The sequence below is a fragment of the Protopterus annectens genome, chromosome 7.part0, assembly GCF_019279795.1.
Source record: "Protopterus annectens isolate FY-2018-M chromosome 7.part0, PAN1.0, whole genome shotgun sequence".
Lineage (NCBI taxonomy): Eukaryota > Metazoa > Chordata > Ceratodontiformes > Protopteridae > Protopterus > Protopterus annectens.
Window position 1 is genome coordinate 1,323,067,849 of NC_056739.1, and position 20,126 is coordinate 1,323,087,974.

At 41.1% G+C, this 20,126-nt stretch overlaps 1 protein-coding gene across 4 annotated transcripts in view; it reads left to right on the forward strand.

The window, feature by feature from the left end:
- Positions 1 to 20,126, forward strand: part of ARNT2 (aryl hydrocarbon receptor nuclear translocator 2) — a 2,296,360-nt gene that overhangs the window by 1,097,003 nt on the left and 1,179,231 nt on the right. For all 4 annotated transcript variants that reach the window (XM_044077930.1, XM_044077931.1, XM_044077933.1 and 1 more), the window contains one exon: positions 4,870 to 4,946. In XM_044077930.1, coding sequence (XP_043933865.1) covers positions 4,870 to 4,946 — 77 coding nt within the window. The remainder of the gene's footprint in view (positions 1 to 4,869; positions 4,947 to 20,126) is intronic.

Here is a 20,126-nt window from a genome sequence, read left to right on the forward strand (position 1 = left end):
ATTTAGGCCATGACCATATGTAGCCCTCAGAAGGACAATCCATCTGACTTCAAGTTCCTCAGTCCTTGCCCTAACATCACTATATCTACTATTAGGAAGAATTTTAGACACGACCATAAATTTAAAACAATGGCTTAAGCCTTTCTCCAAAACATGCTTGGACAAGGCATTTACCCTAGAACCTTTTGCAGTGTGGTAAGTGTGTTCCCTGATTCTCTCCTTCAACATCCTGTCAGTTTTTCCAACATAAAAACTCTGACACAGTGAACACACTGCAAGATATACCACATGCTTAGTATGACAAGTAGCATTAACCCTTACATCAAATACTTTCTTGGTGTCAGGGTGTTGAAAGGTAATTCCTTCCTTAATGTAAACACATTGATTACAGCTACCACATGGTGTAGTTCCACGAATAGGTTCATTCTTCTTGCAAGTTCTAGGTGCACATAATCTCCTCTTAAGATTCCTTTTGTTCTTAAATGTAAAAAAGTGGTACCTCACCAACTATTTCCTTTAACAGAGGATCTGTCATCAAAATGTTCCAATGTTCATTAAACACATGAGTGTATTTCCTAACATCCCGGGTATAAGGGATACACATCCCTAACTTAGTAGCCCCATAACACATCTTCTTCTCTTTTTGTTCTCTACAAGAGAAATAGGGTTTAGCTCTACCAGTCCTCATTTCTCTAACATTAAGTCTACTGGCCTCTATCAAATTCTCTTCATAACCTCTTCCCCTTAGATTCTCACTTGTTGTCATAATCTGTTCTTCAAAATCACTATCCTTAACATTTAACTTGGATGCCCTGAAAAATTGATTTTGTGTGACATTGTTAAAAACATATTTGGGATACATGCTGTCTCTACTAAGCAGACTACTAACATAGCATTCCTTCCTATGTAGTTTTGTGGAAATAACTCCCATAATGTCCTTCTCTACAAAGACATCTAGAAAACTGATACCTGTTTTCGAATATTCAAATGTGAAATTTAAAAAAGTAGTGGTCCCATTAATCTAATTAACAAATGCTTTCAGCTCACTCTCTGTACCTCCCCACAAAATAAAAAGATCATCAACAAATCTTCTATACAAAATGATATTTTCTTTGTAGGAACTGTAGTGTACATGCTCCTGCTCCCAAGCTAACATTACCCCATTAGCATAATTATTTGAACAGGAACTGCCCATAGCTACTCCATTCTTCTGGTGGTATACTTTGCCATCAAATATAAAAACATTATTCCCTAACACAATATTCAACAAATCCTGTATCAGGGCTATCTCCTCACCCCCATACAAGTCACTCTCACATAACAGTCTACTCACAAGGTCAATGCCCACAGAATTAGGGATGACGGTGAATAATGAAACCACGTCTAAGGTAACTAGAAACACATCTTCCATTCTCACATTCCTTATAGTACATTCAAATAAATCATGTAAAAAATGTTCTGTATCACACAATAAAGTTTCATATCTCTTAAGCAACGGTTTCAATTTAGCATCCAAATATACAGATAAAGGCTCCGTACACCACCCTCCCCCAGAGACAATAGGTCTCATGGGTGGTCTAATCATACTCTTGTGTAGCTTGGGCAGTCCCTGTATCTGGGGTATAACATAATTCTCCATTTTAAAATATTTCAACAATTCATTGTTCAATACATCATACTCCCCCATCACCATTAGTTCATTGCTGATGGAAATTGTCATCATCTTAACATTTTGTAGAGAGATGAGCTCATAAGAACTCACATCTGACAACATCTCAAGCATTAACTCATTGTATGTTCCTTTATCCATGACTACTATACGGCCCCCTTTATCGGCTGGTCGTATAACTAATTTATCATTGTTCTCTAAGTCATGTAACACAATTAACTCCTGTCGGCTAAGATTGTTCTTATTGTAACTTCTTTTACTACATTGTGCATTGTTATAAACTTTGTAAATGTCCCCAATACAAATCTGCTCAAACGCATTAATAACTGGTGAAAGTATGGGTGTAAAACAACTAGGTTTAACAAACTTAGAAAAATTAGCATCATTCGTCTGTTTAAACATCGTTTTTAACATTAAATTTCTGGTAAACATTTTAAAATCAAAAATCAAATCAACCACATTCATATCAGAAGAGGGAATAAAAGTTAGTCCCTTATCCAAAACTCTGTACTCAAACTCTGTTAAATTGTAACCAGATAAATTAGTTACAAGTGTCTTACTTGGTGTTGAAATGCCTTCTTTATAGGCCAATGATTGTCCATACTCTCGTCGTTCTTCCTCTTGTACCGTGTCGTACTCCTTCCTCTGCTCTGCGAACTCGCTCTCTTCTTCCCTGCTCTCCCGATCGACCTGTCTCGAACCTGTAAAGGAAAATTTAACTTATGCAAAAACAACCCATCTGCTTGCTCTTGTAACCGTGCGGTTGCATTGCCAGTATTTGCATTCAAACAATTCAAACCATCGCTGCTAGGTTCACGATGTACCTCAGCAACAGTAACCACAGTTCTCTTTTTAGGCACAGCATCAGTGGTTACTGCACTAGATAAGTCTGTTGAGGTCTGTATAACTGCTGATTTAGTTGTCTCCACAGGATCAACAGCAATAATACCTTCTCTCCGTGAAGAACAACTCCCCTTAGCACATGCGGACTCCGCATCACTACGCTGGCAAATGACATCATCATGTTCCACTCCTACTCCTTGGTTACTTTCATCACTATTGGTCGTAGAGATACGTGGCCATGAAAAGATATGTCCTGATTGGAAATCTCTACGATCCCTCAAGAGCTTATTAACTTTCATTTGCATCAATTTACGCTTATAAGTGGCTACATGCTCCATGGTTTCACTCAACAATTTCTCAAACACTTCACTATTGTACCTCTGCGACAATTGTTGATACTTGTTTTCCACAATATTAATGAGGAAAGTTTCCTTCCTTTTAGCAGCTTCAATCAATAATTTAAGATAATTCAAACTCGTAGAAATGTTCAGTTTCTGCCATTCAGTCAATAAAATATCATCCGCTCCAACCTGCGCTGGCATTTTTAGTATCCTTAAACCACATGGGATCACATTTTCTTTGACACAGACTTCTAAATGAAATCTCTCATACTGTGTGCGGGCTAATTTGGACAGTTCTTTTTCCAAATCAAGTAAATCAGTTCTAATGGCTAAATAATCCAGGGAAATAACCTCTTCATGTGTATCAACAACCCCTTGTAAAAGCGGATTGTCTAAAGCAATGATTTTGCTAATAAATAACTCAGTCTTCATATTCTTACAACAGTATCCAGACACAAGTGTCCCATGGGGACTAACCACAGGTACATAGTCCAATTCAATTTCATCATTACTGTTGGCAGCCATAAGGTGCTCTTAGGGAGTAAAAAGCATATAAACAAGTAAAGAATAAAAAATGAAAACTCCCAAACGAGCTCCAATTACCTCCAGGTAACAAACGAAGTATCAAACAAAGTCACAAAATTCTCCAGGAGGTAGGCTTCATAAACTACAAATCCAGCATATAATATCTGCAGTATCAGATTCAGAATACCAGCGTGACAAAGATAAAACAGGAACAACTCCACTCAAGTAAAAACACAGCACTGCTTTATTCGGACCACACACAAGCGCTTTCACTACTGCTTATTCAGGTGTACATGAAAAGTCAAAATAACACCTGTTTAAATACTTAAACCTAGCACATGATCACTCGACTTAAAGGCAACTCAACAGGTAAAAGCTTGTTTTAAAGACAATAATACTTCATCATAAATACAAGTGCATACATAAAATATATACATAAAAAGAAAATACAAAACAAATAAAATACTTAAATACATAAGAACATGCATAGTTCTATTTCCTACGCAATTTCCTTTTTTTCAATACTGGTTTCATAGGCATGATATCATTTAGGCCATGACCATATGTAGCCCTCAGAAGGACAATCCATCTGGCTTCAAGTTCCTCAGTCCTTGCCCTAACATCACTATATCTACTATTAGGAAGAATTTTAGACACGACCATAAATTTAAAACAATGGTTTAAGCCTTTCTCCAAAACATGCTTGGACAAGGCATTTACCCTAGAACCTTTTGCAATGTGGTAAGTGTGTTCCCTGATTCTCTCCTTCAATATCCTGTCAGTTTTTCCAACATAAAAACTCTGACACAGTGAACACACTGCAAGATATACCACATGCTTAGTATAACAAGTAGCATTAACCCTTACATCAAATACTTTCTTGGTGTCAGGGTGTTGAAAGGTAATGCCCTCCTTAATGTAAACACATTGATTACAGCTACCACATGGTGTAGTTCCACGAATAGGTTCATTCTGCTTGCAAGTTCTAGGTACACATAATCTCCTCTTAAGATTCCTTTTGTTCTTAAATGTAAAAAGGGGTACCTCACCAACTATTTCCTTTAACAGAGGATCTGTCATCAAAATGTTCCAATGTTCATTAAACACATGAGTGTATTTCCTAACATCCCGGGTATAAGGGAATACACATCCCTAACTTAGTAGCCCCATGGTTGTCAATACTATAGTCATTGGTAAGTGTTTTGCTGTAAAATCAGTGTGGCTAGTTCATTCAAATGAGGTAAGTTATGGAAGCCTTTATTCTACAGTTTGACTAGTTTTAAAACTGTTTGTAGAGTGCAGCACTTGGCTTAGTCGTATACTTCTGCAATGGAAGCTGTTGGGAATGCGGTCTATATTGTCTAACAGTAGTTTCCTTCTAGTCTCTGTTTTTATTCTACCATATCAGTAATAATTTCTAGACTGACATGCTGAATTGTGTGGTGGTGGGCATCTGTGGATAACTGTATTTGTGTGTTGATACTGTTTTAGGAATGACCATTCCTGAAGAAGATGCAGATGTGGGACAAGGAAGTAAATATTGCCTGGTTGCAATAGGTAGACTTCAGGTAAGAGTCTGATTCTGTTCCATGAAGTACAGCTATTAACAGTAATTTCCCACATCATCAAACATGATGAAAGCTATGCTTACAGTGACCATCAGCCATTTTTATAGACTGGACTCTGTTATACACTGACCAGACGTTGTTCGTGTTTCACTGTTGCAGTCATCACATTTGGGTTATCTGCCTGCAGATAGCCCTCAGTCGGCCTGAATACCAGAGTCTTGGATTCCTGCATTGGATGCTGTCTCTTCTTCCATGATCTCAGGTTGTCAGGGGTATAAAACATGCAGCCGACGCCATTACATCAGTCTTTTTTGCCATGTGGTGCCTGAAGCAGAAGCAGTTCGCAAGTGCCGGTCGGACGATTCCTGAAATTTTCGTTTTCGAGTTTCAGAACTGAAGTCTTCAAAAAAAAAAAAAAAGAAGAAGGGGATCTTTTTTTTTTTGCTCCAACTGATGTCAGTAAAAGTTAACAATTGTCTTACCTGTGGAAAGCAAATACCTCATAAAGATTTTCATTCGTACTGCATTCCCTACTTAGGCCCAGACCACGACGTCCCTTGCTGTCAGTTTTGTGCTTTGTTCCACCCTCGAACTATTAGTCGTCGGGCTATCTTTGCAGCAAATTATTTTGGTACTCGGTATCCGTACTCTGAAATGGCTTTGTTAAGCCATCTGACTACCAATCTTCCGAAAAAACATAAGGAAACAAACCAACCACAGCAAAAGAAATTGTCTGGAAACAAACCACAAGAGCTGGAAACAGGAAAAAACTTTATTCCGGTACCTCGGCCCACTGGCCTTCAAAGGAATGAACTAACAAATCACTAAACACCACATAAATACTAGTGCATAGTAATTGAACAATTGTATCATTAAATAATTAAGTAATTACATACTTAAAAAAGAGAAAATCAGTAACAAGGCATGAAATAAATGAACCAGCACCATTTTAACTAACAATCTATTCTAAAATTATTAAATAGATAAATTTACTTCCAAGTTTAAACCACGGGGTTTTAGAGTATTATACTTCAGAATAAATCTACTCTCCAATTTTAATAAATTATGTAAGAAACTACCTCCTGAAGATACCTTTGGTTTAGCCAAAGCACAAAAAAACAGTGATTCAACTGACCCATTATGCATCCTATAAAAATGATCAAAAATAGGGCTATCTGTCCTAGAATTCCGTACATCACCAATATGTTCTAGTATACGAACTTTAAGTTGACGTTTGGTCTGGCCAATATAATACTGAGGCACAGGGCAACCACAACCTAATATATAAACAACACCACATGAACAACAATTAAATCTATTCTCAGCAAAATATGTTACTCCATTGATGTTGTTACCTGATAAATTTCTAACTTTTGCACATATTTTACATTTTCCACATTGAAACATTCCAGGTTCTAGAACTGAATCAGATATAGACATAATGCTAGATAGATGTCTAGGTCTGAGTATTTCTTTCAGATTTTGATATCTTCCATAAGAAAAAGAAACATACCTAGGAAAAAGGTGCCCAAATTCTTCATTATTACAAATAACTGGCCATAAGAACTTAACAATGTTACATAAAATCTCTGAAAATAAAGAAAACTTAGTAACAAAAAACATCCTATTGTCTAGTTCCATAGCATTATTATAAATATTTGTAACAGATTTATTTCTATTCCTATCATGACCCATTTTACTACAATCAAACTTTAAACGATTCTTTCTGATTAATGCTTCTGAATAACCTCTTTCCAATAATCTCTTACAGACAGCATCATATTCCAAACTTAAAAGACTACTGTCTGAAGTGTGTTCAGAGATTCGTTTAAACTCCCCATAGGGTAATGACTCTATCAAGTGCATGGGATGTGCACTTGATGCATGGAGAAAATTATTAGAGGCCACATCCTTCCTATAGGGTTTAAATTGAATAAACCCTTGTCTGTCTATATACAGAAAAATATCCAAAAACTGAATTTCTAGTTTACTAACCTTATATGTAAACTCCAGACCAAACCTGTTGTTATGTACATCTACCATGAATGCATCAAAATCTAAGATGTCACCTCTACAAATAAAAATGAGATCATCAATGTACCTATAGTAAGAAACCACCCTGTTTTGAAAAAACTCCAAAGTGTACAAAAATTCAATCTCAAAAATGGACATAAACAAAATTGCATAAGTGGGAGCAAAACTTGCTCCCATTGCAGTACCATGAACCTGGAGAAACATTTTACTATCAAAACTGAAATAGTTGTGACTAAGTGCAAATTCCAAAAGTAATATAATAAAGGAAGTCCGTGGCCCTTCACCCAAAATTTTCATTATTGCTTCCAGACCCAATACAGTACTAATATTCGTATACAGGGATTTAACATCTACAGTTGCCCAGTAAAAACTTGGATCCCACTTGAAATTCTTGACCTTCTCACAATATTGATTTGTATTTACAATGTGAGAAGCTACATGTTTCAATTGCTCCTTTAATATACTGTCCAAAAAAATCCCAACAAATTCCAGATAGCCCCCACAACCAGATACTATAGGACGCCCAGGTGGATCTAGAGCATTCTTATGTATTTTTGGCAAAGAATAAAACACAGGGTCTCTAGGATTAACCACATATAAGCGTCTTACATCCTTTCTCTTTTTTAAGTATGTAATTACTTAATTATTTAATGATACAATTGTTCAATTACTATGCACTAGTATTTATGTGGTGTTTAGTGATTTGTTAGTTCATTCCTTTGAAGGCCAGTGGGCCGAGGTACCGGAATAAAGTTTTTTCCTGTTTCCAGCTCTTGTGGTTTGTTTCCAGAAAAAACATAAGGATAAAGACAGAGACAGACTGCATAGGTCGAAAACTGCCAACGATGCTTCCATTAAGCTAGTCGCCAGTCTGCTGGTACTCAGTGAGGTGCTTTCGCAGCCCCTGATACCCGCTACTTCAGATTCACAGGCCTCTACTGAGACCCATTTGGAGTCCGGTATGCCGCAAGATGCTTCTTCGACTATGGAACCTGCGGATGTCTCTACCTTGGATGGGTCCGGAGCCTCTGTGCAGGCACTGGCTTCTGAGGGTGTATTCAGGCCTACAGACTTGCATTTTAAATCAATGCCATCTTCTTCATTCAGACCTAAAACTTGCACCACGCCAAGAAAACCGACATCCAAACCGCATGCTCAGGCCCATATGCCTAAAAACAAATGCTTAGAATGGCTGAAGACCTTATTACCTTAGTTAGGGGAAGCCAACCTCCCCCCTCTAAGAGACCTAGAACTGATTTTCCTTCTGATCAGAAATCTGATATTTCTGTTCTTTCTGATAACCAGGATTTGCCCTTATCTACCTATGAGGATTCTGATGCAGAGGGTTCCATTTCCTCTGCTTCCCCTCCAGAAGATTTTTCTTTTGGTGAAACCTTGCACACTCTTAGGGAGCATTTACGCTGGGAAAGCCAGGATTACCCTGACTCCAAAAAGAGGCTTAGGGAATTCTTACTCCTTCCTCAACACAGGCCTTAAGCTATCCCTCCTGTTCTGGACATTGTAGGTGATGCTTTCTTGGAATCTAGCCTTTCCCCAGACACTTTACCTCCAGCTCCCAGAAAACCTAACAGGTATTACAGAGTACCTGACTCTCACAAGTTCCTCTTCAAGAATCCTATTGCGGTTCCAGGGACCATTTCCCAAGGACCAAAAGGCATTAAGGCTACTGCTGCCAAAAATCCTACCCCTTCTAATAGAGATTCTAGAGCCTTGGACACTTGGGGTAAGAAGGTATACACTTCTGCTACTTTGACCATTAGGGCTTTAAATTGCCAGTTTTATATGTTAAAGTACCAGCAGCATATTATGGGACTGCTTAAACAGAAAATTATGTTGATTCCTGACTGTGCTGAGCACAAAGAATTCCAGGATTTAATGCATTCTGCAGAACACGTTGGTAAACATACTTTGCAATGTGGTTTTGAGACTCTAGAAGCATCTTGCAGGGCTGCTGTCACTGGGTCTGTACTTAGAAGGCATGCTTGGCTTAAGGAGCAAAACTTTACAGATCATGTTAAAGCTAAATTACTGGATGCTTCCTTAAACCAAGACCGCCTGCTTGGCAACAAAGCAGAAGAAGTCCTCAAAAGGATGGAGGAAAAAGCTAAATCTATGCAAACTGTTAAAGATTTCCTACAAGTACAGCCTCCCAGATTTAGTAGGCATTGGCCTTCAAAGAATTGCTCCTTTCCGGTCTCTTCCAGGCATTCTCAGTCCAAACCCAGGAACAGCAGACCACCTAGGTTACAGTCTCAGGCTATGCACAGGCCTAAGCAGTGGGGGGCTCCCACTTCCAAAGCAGGGAGTAGTGAGCCACCCCCTATGGAAAAATGGCACAATGACTTAACCTTAACCCTTCCAAGCCCTGCTCAACTGCCTGCTCCCTTAGGAGGAAAGCTCGCTCTGCATGCAAAAAACTGGGAACTCGTTACCCAGGATAAATGAGTTTTGAATATAGTTTCCCAAGGATACAGATTCCACCTCCACACCCTACGAACCTCAAACGGTTGGCCAGACCTACCCCCCAAATCAATGGGTGCAGGCCCAACAGCAGGTTCTCTCTCTTCTAAGTATCAGGGTTATTCAACTTGTCCAGGCCGAACAAAGGGGACAAGGTTTGTATTCAAGACTTTTCCTGGTACCCAGAAAAGACAGCTCCTGGCGTCCTATCCTGGACCCCTCTATTCTAAACACCTTTCTGGTAATCCCAAAATTCAAAATGCTAACACTTCAACAGCTGCTTCCCCTGCTAGGCAAAGATGCCTGGTTGGCAACCTTTGACTTAAAGGAAGCTTACCTGCATATTCCAATAAGGGAAGCTTGCAGGAATATCTATCCTTCAGGGCAGTTCTCTGCAATTTCCTTTGGCTTATCTACTACGCCTAGGGTATTCACAAAGTGTTTAGCTCCAGCCATTGCATTTTGCAGGCAGAGAAATATTCAGATATACCCATACTTGTACGATTGTCTGATTCAGGCAGAAAGCCAGGACTTGCTATTAAAACATCTGGCATTCGTAAGAAACTTCTAACCTCACTGGGGTACACCATAAATGAAAAGAAATCCCACCTAGTACCCTGCCAGCAGATTGTATTCCTGGGAGCAAGCTTGAACACAACTTACCAGATGGCTTTCCTCACTCCAGAGAAACAAGTTTATTTGACAACCTACTTCAAACTATTGGCCACAAAGACCCAGCTATCTGCAAGGAAAATTCTGCAAGCCCTGGGGTTCTTGACCTCTTGCATTCTACTAATTCCATATGCAAGATTGCATATGAGGAAACTACAATGGTATCTAAAAAGCCTATGGTGTCAACATTCTCAGGACCTGGAATCAATGATTCCTATCATTCCTTGTATAAAGACAGACTTCCTTTGGTGGGCAGAGGCCTGCTACCACAACAAGGGGCTCCCTTTCACTCTGCCCCCCTGCCGCCCAAACCCTAACAACAGACGCATGGGGGGGGGCTCACTTGGCAGGGCAATGCATTCAGGGCAAATGGAACCCGAGACAGATGCACCTGCATATCAACCAAAAAGAAATGTTAGCTGTACAGAATTCCCTGACCGCCTTTAAAGACCATATGCTTCCAGGACAACTATTGGCAAAGATAGAAAACACCACAGTTATGTGGTACATAAACAAGCAGGGGGGAACCCACTCGTACCCTCTCTGCAGACTAGCCGTGGCTCCGTGGAACACAGCCTTGAGATACCAAGTGCACCTACAAGCTCAATTCCTGCCAGGCAAGCTAATTTCACTGGCAGACGACCTAAGCAGAAATCTCATGGACCCACACAAATGGAAACTGGAACCAAAAATATTCAAAATCTTGAACAAATGCGGGACTTCAGAGGTAGACCTGGCCTCCCCTCAGAACCACCAATTGGACAAATTCTGCACAAGGACGTACCACAGTCAAGCTTGGAAAGTGGATGCCCTGTCCTTTACATGGGAAATGGGAAAGCCTCTCGGTTTATGTCTTTCCCCCTCTGCCGCTCCTCTCGAAGGTTTTGCAAAAGATCAAACAGGACAAGCCAAGGACAATACTGATTGCACCAGACTGGCCATGCCAGCACTGGTACCCCTTCTTGAGCAGTATGACACTGCTGGAACCATGGCACCTGCCTCAGACCCCTTCCCTGCTGTCCCAGATTCGGCACCCTCAGCTTCAAACCCTGAACCTTTCAGCCTGGCTAATTCCTTGAGCTCCCCAAATAGCATCCCTCAGTAAGCAGGTGCTAGATGTCACTCTGGAGGCAAGGAGGCCTAGTACTAGAAAATCCTATGCTGAAAAGGGGAGATGATACTGTTCCTGGAGCCAGACTCAGGGGATGGGCACAACGGTGCCCAGCTTACCTCATATTCTTCAGTACAAAACAGAAATGCTCAGCAAGGGCCTATCCTTCTTGTCAATCAAAACCCATGCCTCTGCCATTTCAGCACATTATAATACTGAGCCACCCCTCATCTCTCACTCCCTGCTAAAGCAATTCCTTAGAGGGACCAAAAATTTAAGACCCCCCAGGAGAGCCCCTACTCCAGCCTGGGACCTTAACTTTGTATTGGAAAAGCTCACTCTCCATCCCTTTGAGCCAGTTGCAACTGCAGAGTTGAAATTCCTTTCTTGGAAAACGGCCTTCCTTCTAGCCATCACTTCAGCAAGAAGAATGTCTGAATTACAGGCCCTCATGCAGTCGAGTCCTTCATTGTCTTCCATGCAGACAGGGTTTCCCTCAGGACCAATCCTTCCTTTATGCCCAAGGTGGTGTCTAGTGTGGCCCTAAATCAGTCCATTCATTTGCCTACTTTTTTCCCTAATCCACAAAACAAAGGCGAACGAATACTGCACTGTCTGGACGTGCACAGACAACTTAGATTTTATTTGGACAGGACTAAGCCTCTCAGAAAATCTGAACAGCTGCTACTTGGCTTTGCTGCAGAGGCAGAGGGGAAGGCCATTTCAAAGCAAGCCATTTCTAAATGGATAGCCCATTGCATTAATTTCTGCTACAAGCACCATGGAAAATCTATCCCACAGGATATAAGATCACATTCCACCAGGGCTGCAGCTACCTCTACAGCCTTTCTCAGAGGAGTCCCTACCAGGGACATCCTAGAAGCTGCTACCTGGAGCTCTGTACATACCTTCACCAAGCATTACCACATGCCTATTTTTTTCTAAATCCATAGCTGTTTTGCCACTTCAGTCTTGCTGGGCTTAATAGCTGGCCTTAATGCTGTCTAACTTCCTCCTCCCTTCCTTAGCTTTGGGAATCAACCCAAATGTGATGACTGCAACAGTTAAACATGAAGAACATAGTACAGTTGTGTAAACTTATCATAAATGTAGATGTTTGAGTGTATTCACTGTTGCAGTCCTGGTTACCCTCTCTCCAGCCCCCTGACTTCTCTTGGCTCTACCCTTCCTTCTTGTTTGGTGTGTTTGCTTTTTGATGGAGGTATACAGTAACATATAATTGCTTCCCATTGTGGGGGTACCTGACATCTGGGGCAAGAAAAACTGATGTAATGGCATCGGCTGCATGTTTTATACCCCTGACGACCTGACGTCATGGAAGAAGAGACAGCATCCAATGCAGGAATCCAAGACTCTGGTATTCAGGCCGGCTGAGGGCTACCTGCAGGCAGATAACCCAAATGTGATGACTGCAACAGTGAATACACTCGAACATCTACATTTGTGGTAAGTGTACACAACTGTACTTTCTGAGTTAGTTATCTTATTGGCAGTTGTAAAATGCAGATACTGTCACAGAAAAATCAGTTTCATTCTTTTGTGAAACAAGCTAAACTAATGGCAAATATAACATTCTTGTACTGTAGGTTTGCAAAAACCTCACGTATAACTACATAATAATTGTTTCCTGGTAGTACTTAAATAATAAAATAATAGCAACTATAGGAAATATTTGAAGTCAAGAGTTTGTATCACAGACATCACTTCTTCAACATACTAAGTGTGTATCATCACGTAAACAACATGCATAGTGTACAAACAAGGCTTTTTCATTGAATTGCCTCAGATAAGAAATATGAGAAAGTCAAGAAGTGCTGCCATGTAATAGAATTAATTAAAAAAGGAGAGATGCAAGTTTAAAAAAAAAAAAAAATCCACTCTCTTAACAGGACAAATCACAGCTTGATTTGGGCCTTTCAAGTTAATCTTGCCCCTCTTCACATATATGTATATTTGGTTTACCATCATTGGGATAACCACTGTGGTTTTGGGTAGACCTGGATATCCCGTGGGTTGGGTGGTGATTATTGCTTCCAAAGACACTTACGTATTTAAAGTGAAAATTACATTGTATGGGGGCAAAAGCTGCCTTCTCATTGCTTGTCGGTAGGTTTCATTGCCTATGTTAAACTTTATGTAACAAATCAGAAGTTGCTGCAAGTCAGGTTTGAATTGCAAATGCCGTTTTGTGCTTCTGTAGTTTTCATTGTAGATGTAAGTCATCCTTTCAGACCTTGATGTATATAAACATTTCTCTCTACTGCTTCTTATACTGTTGGCTAAATGTCAGAATCTGTCATTTTAGAGTAAAATACTTGGCTACCGATGTTCATTGTGTTTCACTTTTGCAATCATTATACTTGGGTTATCCTGCTGGCAGGCTACCCGCAGTCGGCCTGAATTCTAAAGTCCTGGTCCGGCATTGGTTGCTGTCGCCTCTTCCCTGACGTCAGTGCTCCAGGGGTATAAAAGATGCAGCCGACGCCATTTTCTTCTGTCTTTCTTGCCGCGCTGTGCCTGAAGCAAAAGCAGTTCGCAAGTGCTGGTCAGCCGACTCCTGAGATTTTCAAAATTGAATTTCAGATACAAAGTCTTCAATAAAGCTAAGTACCCCATTGGGGAAACTTTTTCTTGCTCCAGACCAATGCCAGTAAAAGTTAACAATTGTATTTGTTGTGGGAAGCAAATACCTCATAAGGATTTTCATTCTTACTGTATTCCTTGCCTAGGCCCTGACCACGACATTGCTAGTTGTTGGTTTTGAGCTAGATTCAACCAACGCACTATTAAACGTTGGTTCGATTTTGCTTTACATTACTTTGGCTGAAGTTTTTACTGTATAATGCCATCGAACCGACGACCAGAGTTCATAAAAAGCACAAGGACAAAGAAAAGGACAGGCATCCGAGGTCCAAACCGACGACGAAGCCTCTTCTAGGCCAGTCGCCGGTTCGCCAGTTCTCAGTGAGGCACTTTTGCAGCCCCTGACACCCGCTACCTCAGAGCCACAGGCCACCTCCGACTCCCACGTGGAGACAACTAGGCCTCTGGAAATTCAAGATATTGGGCCTACGGAAACTATTCCTTCAGATGGGTCCAGAGCCGCTGAGCAGGCATCGGCTTCTGAGGGTGTTTTCAGACCTGCTTACTATCAAGACCACTTCAGCAGCCAAGGCAAAGTCTAAAACACCTTTAAAGACAAAGAAACAAGTACAGCATTCTCCTGGACAGTCATCCATGCCAAAGAAACAGATGCTTAAAATTGCCGAGGACCTAATTACTCTGATCAGGGGTTCCCATCCCCCTCCTGATAAAAAGCCTAGGCAGGACACTGACTATGATTCGTCTGACCAGGTTTCTATTTCTTCTGATTCCTCTTCAGATCAGGGATATTCTCTTCTTCCCTATAAGGACTCTGATGCTGAAGAATCTATCCCTTCAGCCTCTCCTCCTGAGGATTACTGTTTTGGGGAAACCCTGCACACCATGAGGGAGCATTTCCATTGGGAGAGCCAGGATTATTCAGAATCCAAGAAAAGGCTCAGAGACTTTCTTTTACTGCCTCAGTGCAGGCCACTTGCTATTCCCCCTGTACTAGATATTGTTGATGATGTATTTTCTGAATCCAGTGTGTCTCCTGATTCTTTACCCCCTGCACTAGTTAAGCCAGATAGGGTACTACAGGGTCCCAGATTCTCATACATTTCTTTATAAAAACCCTGCTGCTGACCCAGAAACAATTTCTCAGGGTCCCAAGGGGGTCAAGGCTTCCACTGCAAAAAACCATGTTCCCTCTGATAGGGATTCTAGAGCACTGGACAGATGGGAGAAAAAAGTTTACACCTCTGCTACTTTAGATGTAAGGGCTTTAAACTGCCAGTTTCACATGCTTAAATATCAACAATACCTAATGTCTTTGCTAAAACAGAAAATGCTTACAAGCTCAGAATGTCCTGAAAATAAGGAAATGCAGGATTTATTGCATGCAGCTGAACAAGTGGGAAAGCATACTTTGCAATGTGGTTTTGATTCATTAGAGGGTTCTTGCAGAGCCGCAGTTACAGGTTCTATCATTCGAAGGCATGTTTGGTTAAAAGAACAAAGTTTACCTGATCATGTTAAAGCAAAATTGTTGGATGCTCCATTACAGCATGATACTTTGTCTGGTGTTAAGGCAGAAGAGGTGTTAAAGAAAATGGAGGATAAAGCAAAATCAATGCAGACAGTAAAGGATTTCTTACAGGTTCAGCCACCCAGATTTAGCAGGAACTGGCCTTCTAAAAATTGGTCCTTTCCAGTGTCAGACAGGCCACAAAGAGGCAGATACAGATGCCCAAGAGGCAGATCTCAGCCCCAAGGCTCATACAGACCTAAACAATGGGGTGCTTCAGCCCCCAAAGGCGGAGAAGACAAATTACAACCTTATAGGAAACAGTCCCAATGACTTTCCTCTACCAATGCCAAGAACTTACCTTTTGGCAGCACCCTTAGGGGGAAAACTAGCACTTATCTCACAAAATTGGCACATGATCACCCAGGACAAATGGGTACTGAATATTGTTTCCCATGGTTACAGGTTCCACTTTCACACCCTACCAAGGCCAAAAGGTATGCCAGACCCTGCCACACAATCAATGGGCAGAGGCACAAAAATAAATTTTTGCTCTCATGGACATGAGGGCTATTCAAAACGTACCACAGCAAGAGCAGGGGCAAGGATTTTACTGAAGACTTTTCTTGGTACCCAGAAAGGACAAAGCTTGGAGACCAATACTGGACCTGTCTACTCTAAATACTTTCCTGGACGTTCCAAAATTCCAAATGTTGACACTGCAGCAACTTCTACCCATGCTGGGCAAGAAGGCTTGGCTAGTTACTTTGGACCTCAAAGAGGCATACCTGCATGTCTCGGTCTATCTTGCAGAAGATATCTCAGATTCATAGCTGACTCAATGCATTACCAATTCTCTGCACTGCCCTTTGGCTTATCTACTGCGCCCAGGGTCTTCACAAAATGCCTGGCACCAGTAATAGCATTTTGCAGACAAAAAGGAATTCAAATATATCCCTACTTGGATGACTGCCTTATTCAAGCAGAGAGCAAGGACATTCTACTAAAGCATCTGGCGTTTGTAAAAAGATTACTAATTTGCCTAGGGTACACAGTAAACTAAAATAAATCAAAACTAGTGCCCTCTCAAGAGATAATATTCCTGGGTGCAAGCTTAAATACCCCTGCCCAGATGGCTTATCTCACGCCAGACAAACAAAGGCAACTGACTCATTACTTTCAAATGATGGCAACAAAGACCCAGCTACCTGCAAGAAAAATTCTGTAGGCTTTGGGCTTCATTGCATCCTGCATCCTGCTAATTCCATATGCAAGACTGCATATGAGGAAGCTACAATGGTATCTAAGAAGTGTTTGGACTCAACATTGCCACTGCTTGGAAACAATAATTACTGTCATTCCCTGCCTGCAACAAGAGTTTCGATGGTGGGAACTGGCCTGTCACCACAACAAGGGACAGCCTTTCACTTTACCCACAGCCAGGCAGACACTAACAACAGATGCATCGGATTATGCCTGGGAAGCACACGTGGCGGGAAAATGTATACAGGACATGTGTCCCACAGACCAAATGCATCTTCATATCAATCAAAAAGAGATGCTAGCTGTACAGAATGCCCTGACAGCCTTCAAGGATCTACTACATCCAGGACAACTATTACTAAAGATGGACAATACTACAGTCATGTGGTACATAAACAAGCAAGGGGGCACACATTCCTACCCTCTCTGCAGGCAGGCCATGACTTTGTGGAGCACAGCACTCGCCTATGAAGTACATCTGCAGGCACAATTCCTGCCAGGAAAGAAAAACACTCTGGCAGACGAACTAAGCAGAACCCTCATGGACCCTCACGAGTGGAAACTAGATCCACAAGTCTTCACCATGATAACAAAGAAATGAGGATGCCCAGACATAGATCTATTTACCTCCCCTCACAACTGCCAACTACAGAGATTCTGCACAAGGACTTATCACTCACAAGCATGGAAGGTGGATTCTCTATCATTCAGATGGAAAACCCTAACAGTTTATGCTTATCCACCACTGCCTCTACTCCCCAAGGTACTCCTAAAAGGCAGACAAGAGAAGCCAAAAATGATTCTGATTGCCCCAGACTGGCTACACCAGCACTGGTACCCAATCTTAAAGAGCTTGTCTCAAGGGCCAGCCTGGACTTTACCTCACATTCCTCATCTTCTGACCCAACAAAACAATCAGATCCTGCACAGCCAACTCAGAACCTTAAATTTGTCTGCATGGCGAATAATATAGCCACTCAGGACACACCTCTCTCTAAAGCAGTTATGGATGTCATTTTGGAAGCCAGGAGGCCCAGCACCAGGAAGTCTTATGCAGAAAAATGGAAGAGATTCTGTGCTTGGAACCAGGCACAAGGACTTGAACCACTTGTTCCAAATATTCCGCAGATTTTACAATACCTAACTGAGATGCTGGACAAAGGCCTATCTTTCTCATCAATTAAGATCCATGCCTCTGGCACTTCAGCTCATTACAATACGGAACCTCCTATTTTCTCTCATCCACTGCTGAGACAGTACCTCAGAGGGGCAAAAAACATAAGACCCCCCCAAGGAGAGCACCTTTACCAACATGGGACCTCAACTTTGTCTTGGAAAAGCTCACACTGCCTCCTTTTGAGCCAGCCAATACAGCTGAGATAAAATTCTTATCATGGAAAACTGCTCTGCTCCTAGCAATAACTTCAGCAAGAAGAGTCTCAGAGTTACAGGCATTAATGGCAGTGGAACCTTTTATCATTTTTCATCCGGACAGGGTTTCTCTAAGGACAAACCCAACATTTATGCCAAAAGTAGTATCCAGTGTGGCTCTTAACCAAACCATTCATTTACCAACTTTTTATCCAAATCCTCAGAATAAAGGGGAGAGACTTCTGCACTCTTTGGACATACACAGGCAGCTATGCTTCTACTTGGACAAAACAAAAGCTTTCAGAAAAACTGAGCAACTTTTTGTGGCATACGCTGCAGGATCACAAGGAAAGGCTATTTCAAAGCAGACTATTTCAAAATGGATAGGACACTGCATTTGTTTCTGCTATGCACAGCATGGCAAATCAGTGCCTAAGAATATTAGACCACATTCTACCAGGGCAGCAGCCACATCAGCAGCCTTTCTCAGAGGAGTACCAACCAAGGAAATTTTGGAGGCTGCGACTTGGAGTTCAGTGCACACTTTTACCAAACACGATCACTTACCTCTTTACTCTAAATCCAGAGCAGGCTTTGCCACTGCAGTTCTGCAGGGCCTCATAGCCACTCCTAATCCTATTTAGACCCAGCCACCCAACCTCAGCTTTGGGAATCAACCCAAGTGTAATGACTGCAACAGTGAAACACGATGAACATAGTACAGTTGTGTACCTACCATAAATGTAGATGTTCGAGTGTATTCACTGTTGCAGTCCCGGTTACCCTCTCACCATCCCCCTTTCATTGCTTTAACTTATCTGTACTTCTCTATTCTATACAACCTATGTGGTGTATTTGCTTGTAGAGGAAGGTAATGTTTATGTTAGTGCATGCATTTTTATTTGCAAAATTTTTAGCCTACCCTTTTGGGGGCACCTGACATCCGGGGCAAGAAAAACTGAAGAAAATGGCGTCGGCTGCATCTTTTATACCCCTGGTACACTGACGTCAGGGAAGAGGCGACAGCAACCGACGCCAGACCAGGACTTTGGAATTCAGGCCGACTGCGGGTAGCCTGCCAGCAGGATAACCCAAGCGTAATGACTGCAACAGTGAATACACTCGAACATCTACATTTATGGTTGGTACACAACTGTACTGATTGTTGACAAAAAATGCTCTTTCCCTCTAAATGATCGGTACTGCAGATATATTAAATTTATTGATGTGTTATATCTATCATTCTGAAGAGAATAAGTATTTGTCCTTATCCATACTGTCTTGTTGAACAAGATTAGCTGAGATGTATTTCACTGCTGAAATTTATGTTAGTGGAAAGTAACAAAGATGTGGGACTTTGGTCCTGAAAACACATTCCGAAGTGGTACTTAATTTCATTCATTTATTCATAAAATATTTTTTCTCTCTCTTCCTAGACTGTGAACAAGCTTTGAACTCAGTTTGTGCCCAGATAAGTTGATCTACTTTTCACTATTCACAGGTTACAGAGTAGACTTCAAAGTCTTTCCCATCTTTTGTGGACTGCTTTCTTTCTCTCCCGGTGCTGGATATTTCTACCATTACTAATGTTAAAGTGGTGAGCTCACAAACTAAAACATACCTTGCCACCATAGGATTTGGTACAGGAAGTACCAAATAGCATTTTTGCCCCATTGGTGAATGTCCTTTTTTGCAGTAACTTTTTAAAAGTGTTACTTTCCCCAATATTGTACCACTAAGGATAAGCAGTGGACTTTAAATCCCCTGATATTAACTTAGGGAAAGGTTTGGTGTGTTCATAGACTCTAATTCATAAATCATTTGTCATGAATAGAGCTGCATCTGTTTAAATTTATGGATGTACCTTATGATATCCCTAAGTTGTCACGAAGGGATGTGCTAAATTTATTTGGACCTTGGTTTAGTAAAAAAAGTTTATGATTTTTTTTTTAAATAAAATGCTCATATAAATAAGGAATTAAAGTAATACAAGTGTATTGTGGCTGGTAACTCACTAAATGTGATATTCCTGTGAATTTGAAGAAAATTACTTTAAAGCAACTACTGAGCATGGAAGCCATATAAATGGTTCCTTTATAAGAGCAGAGGACATGAT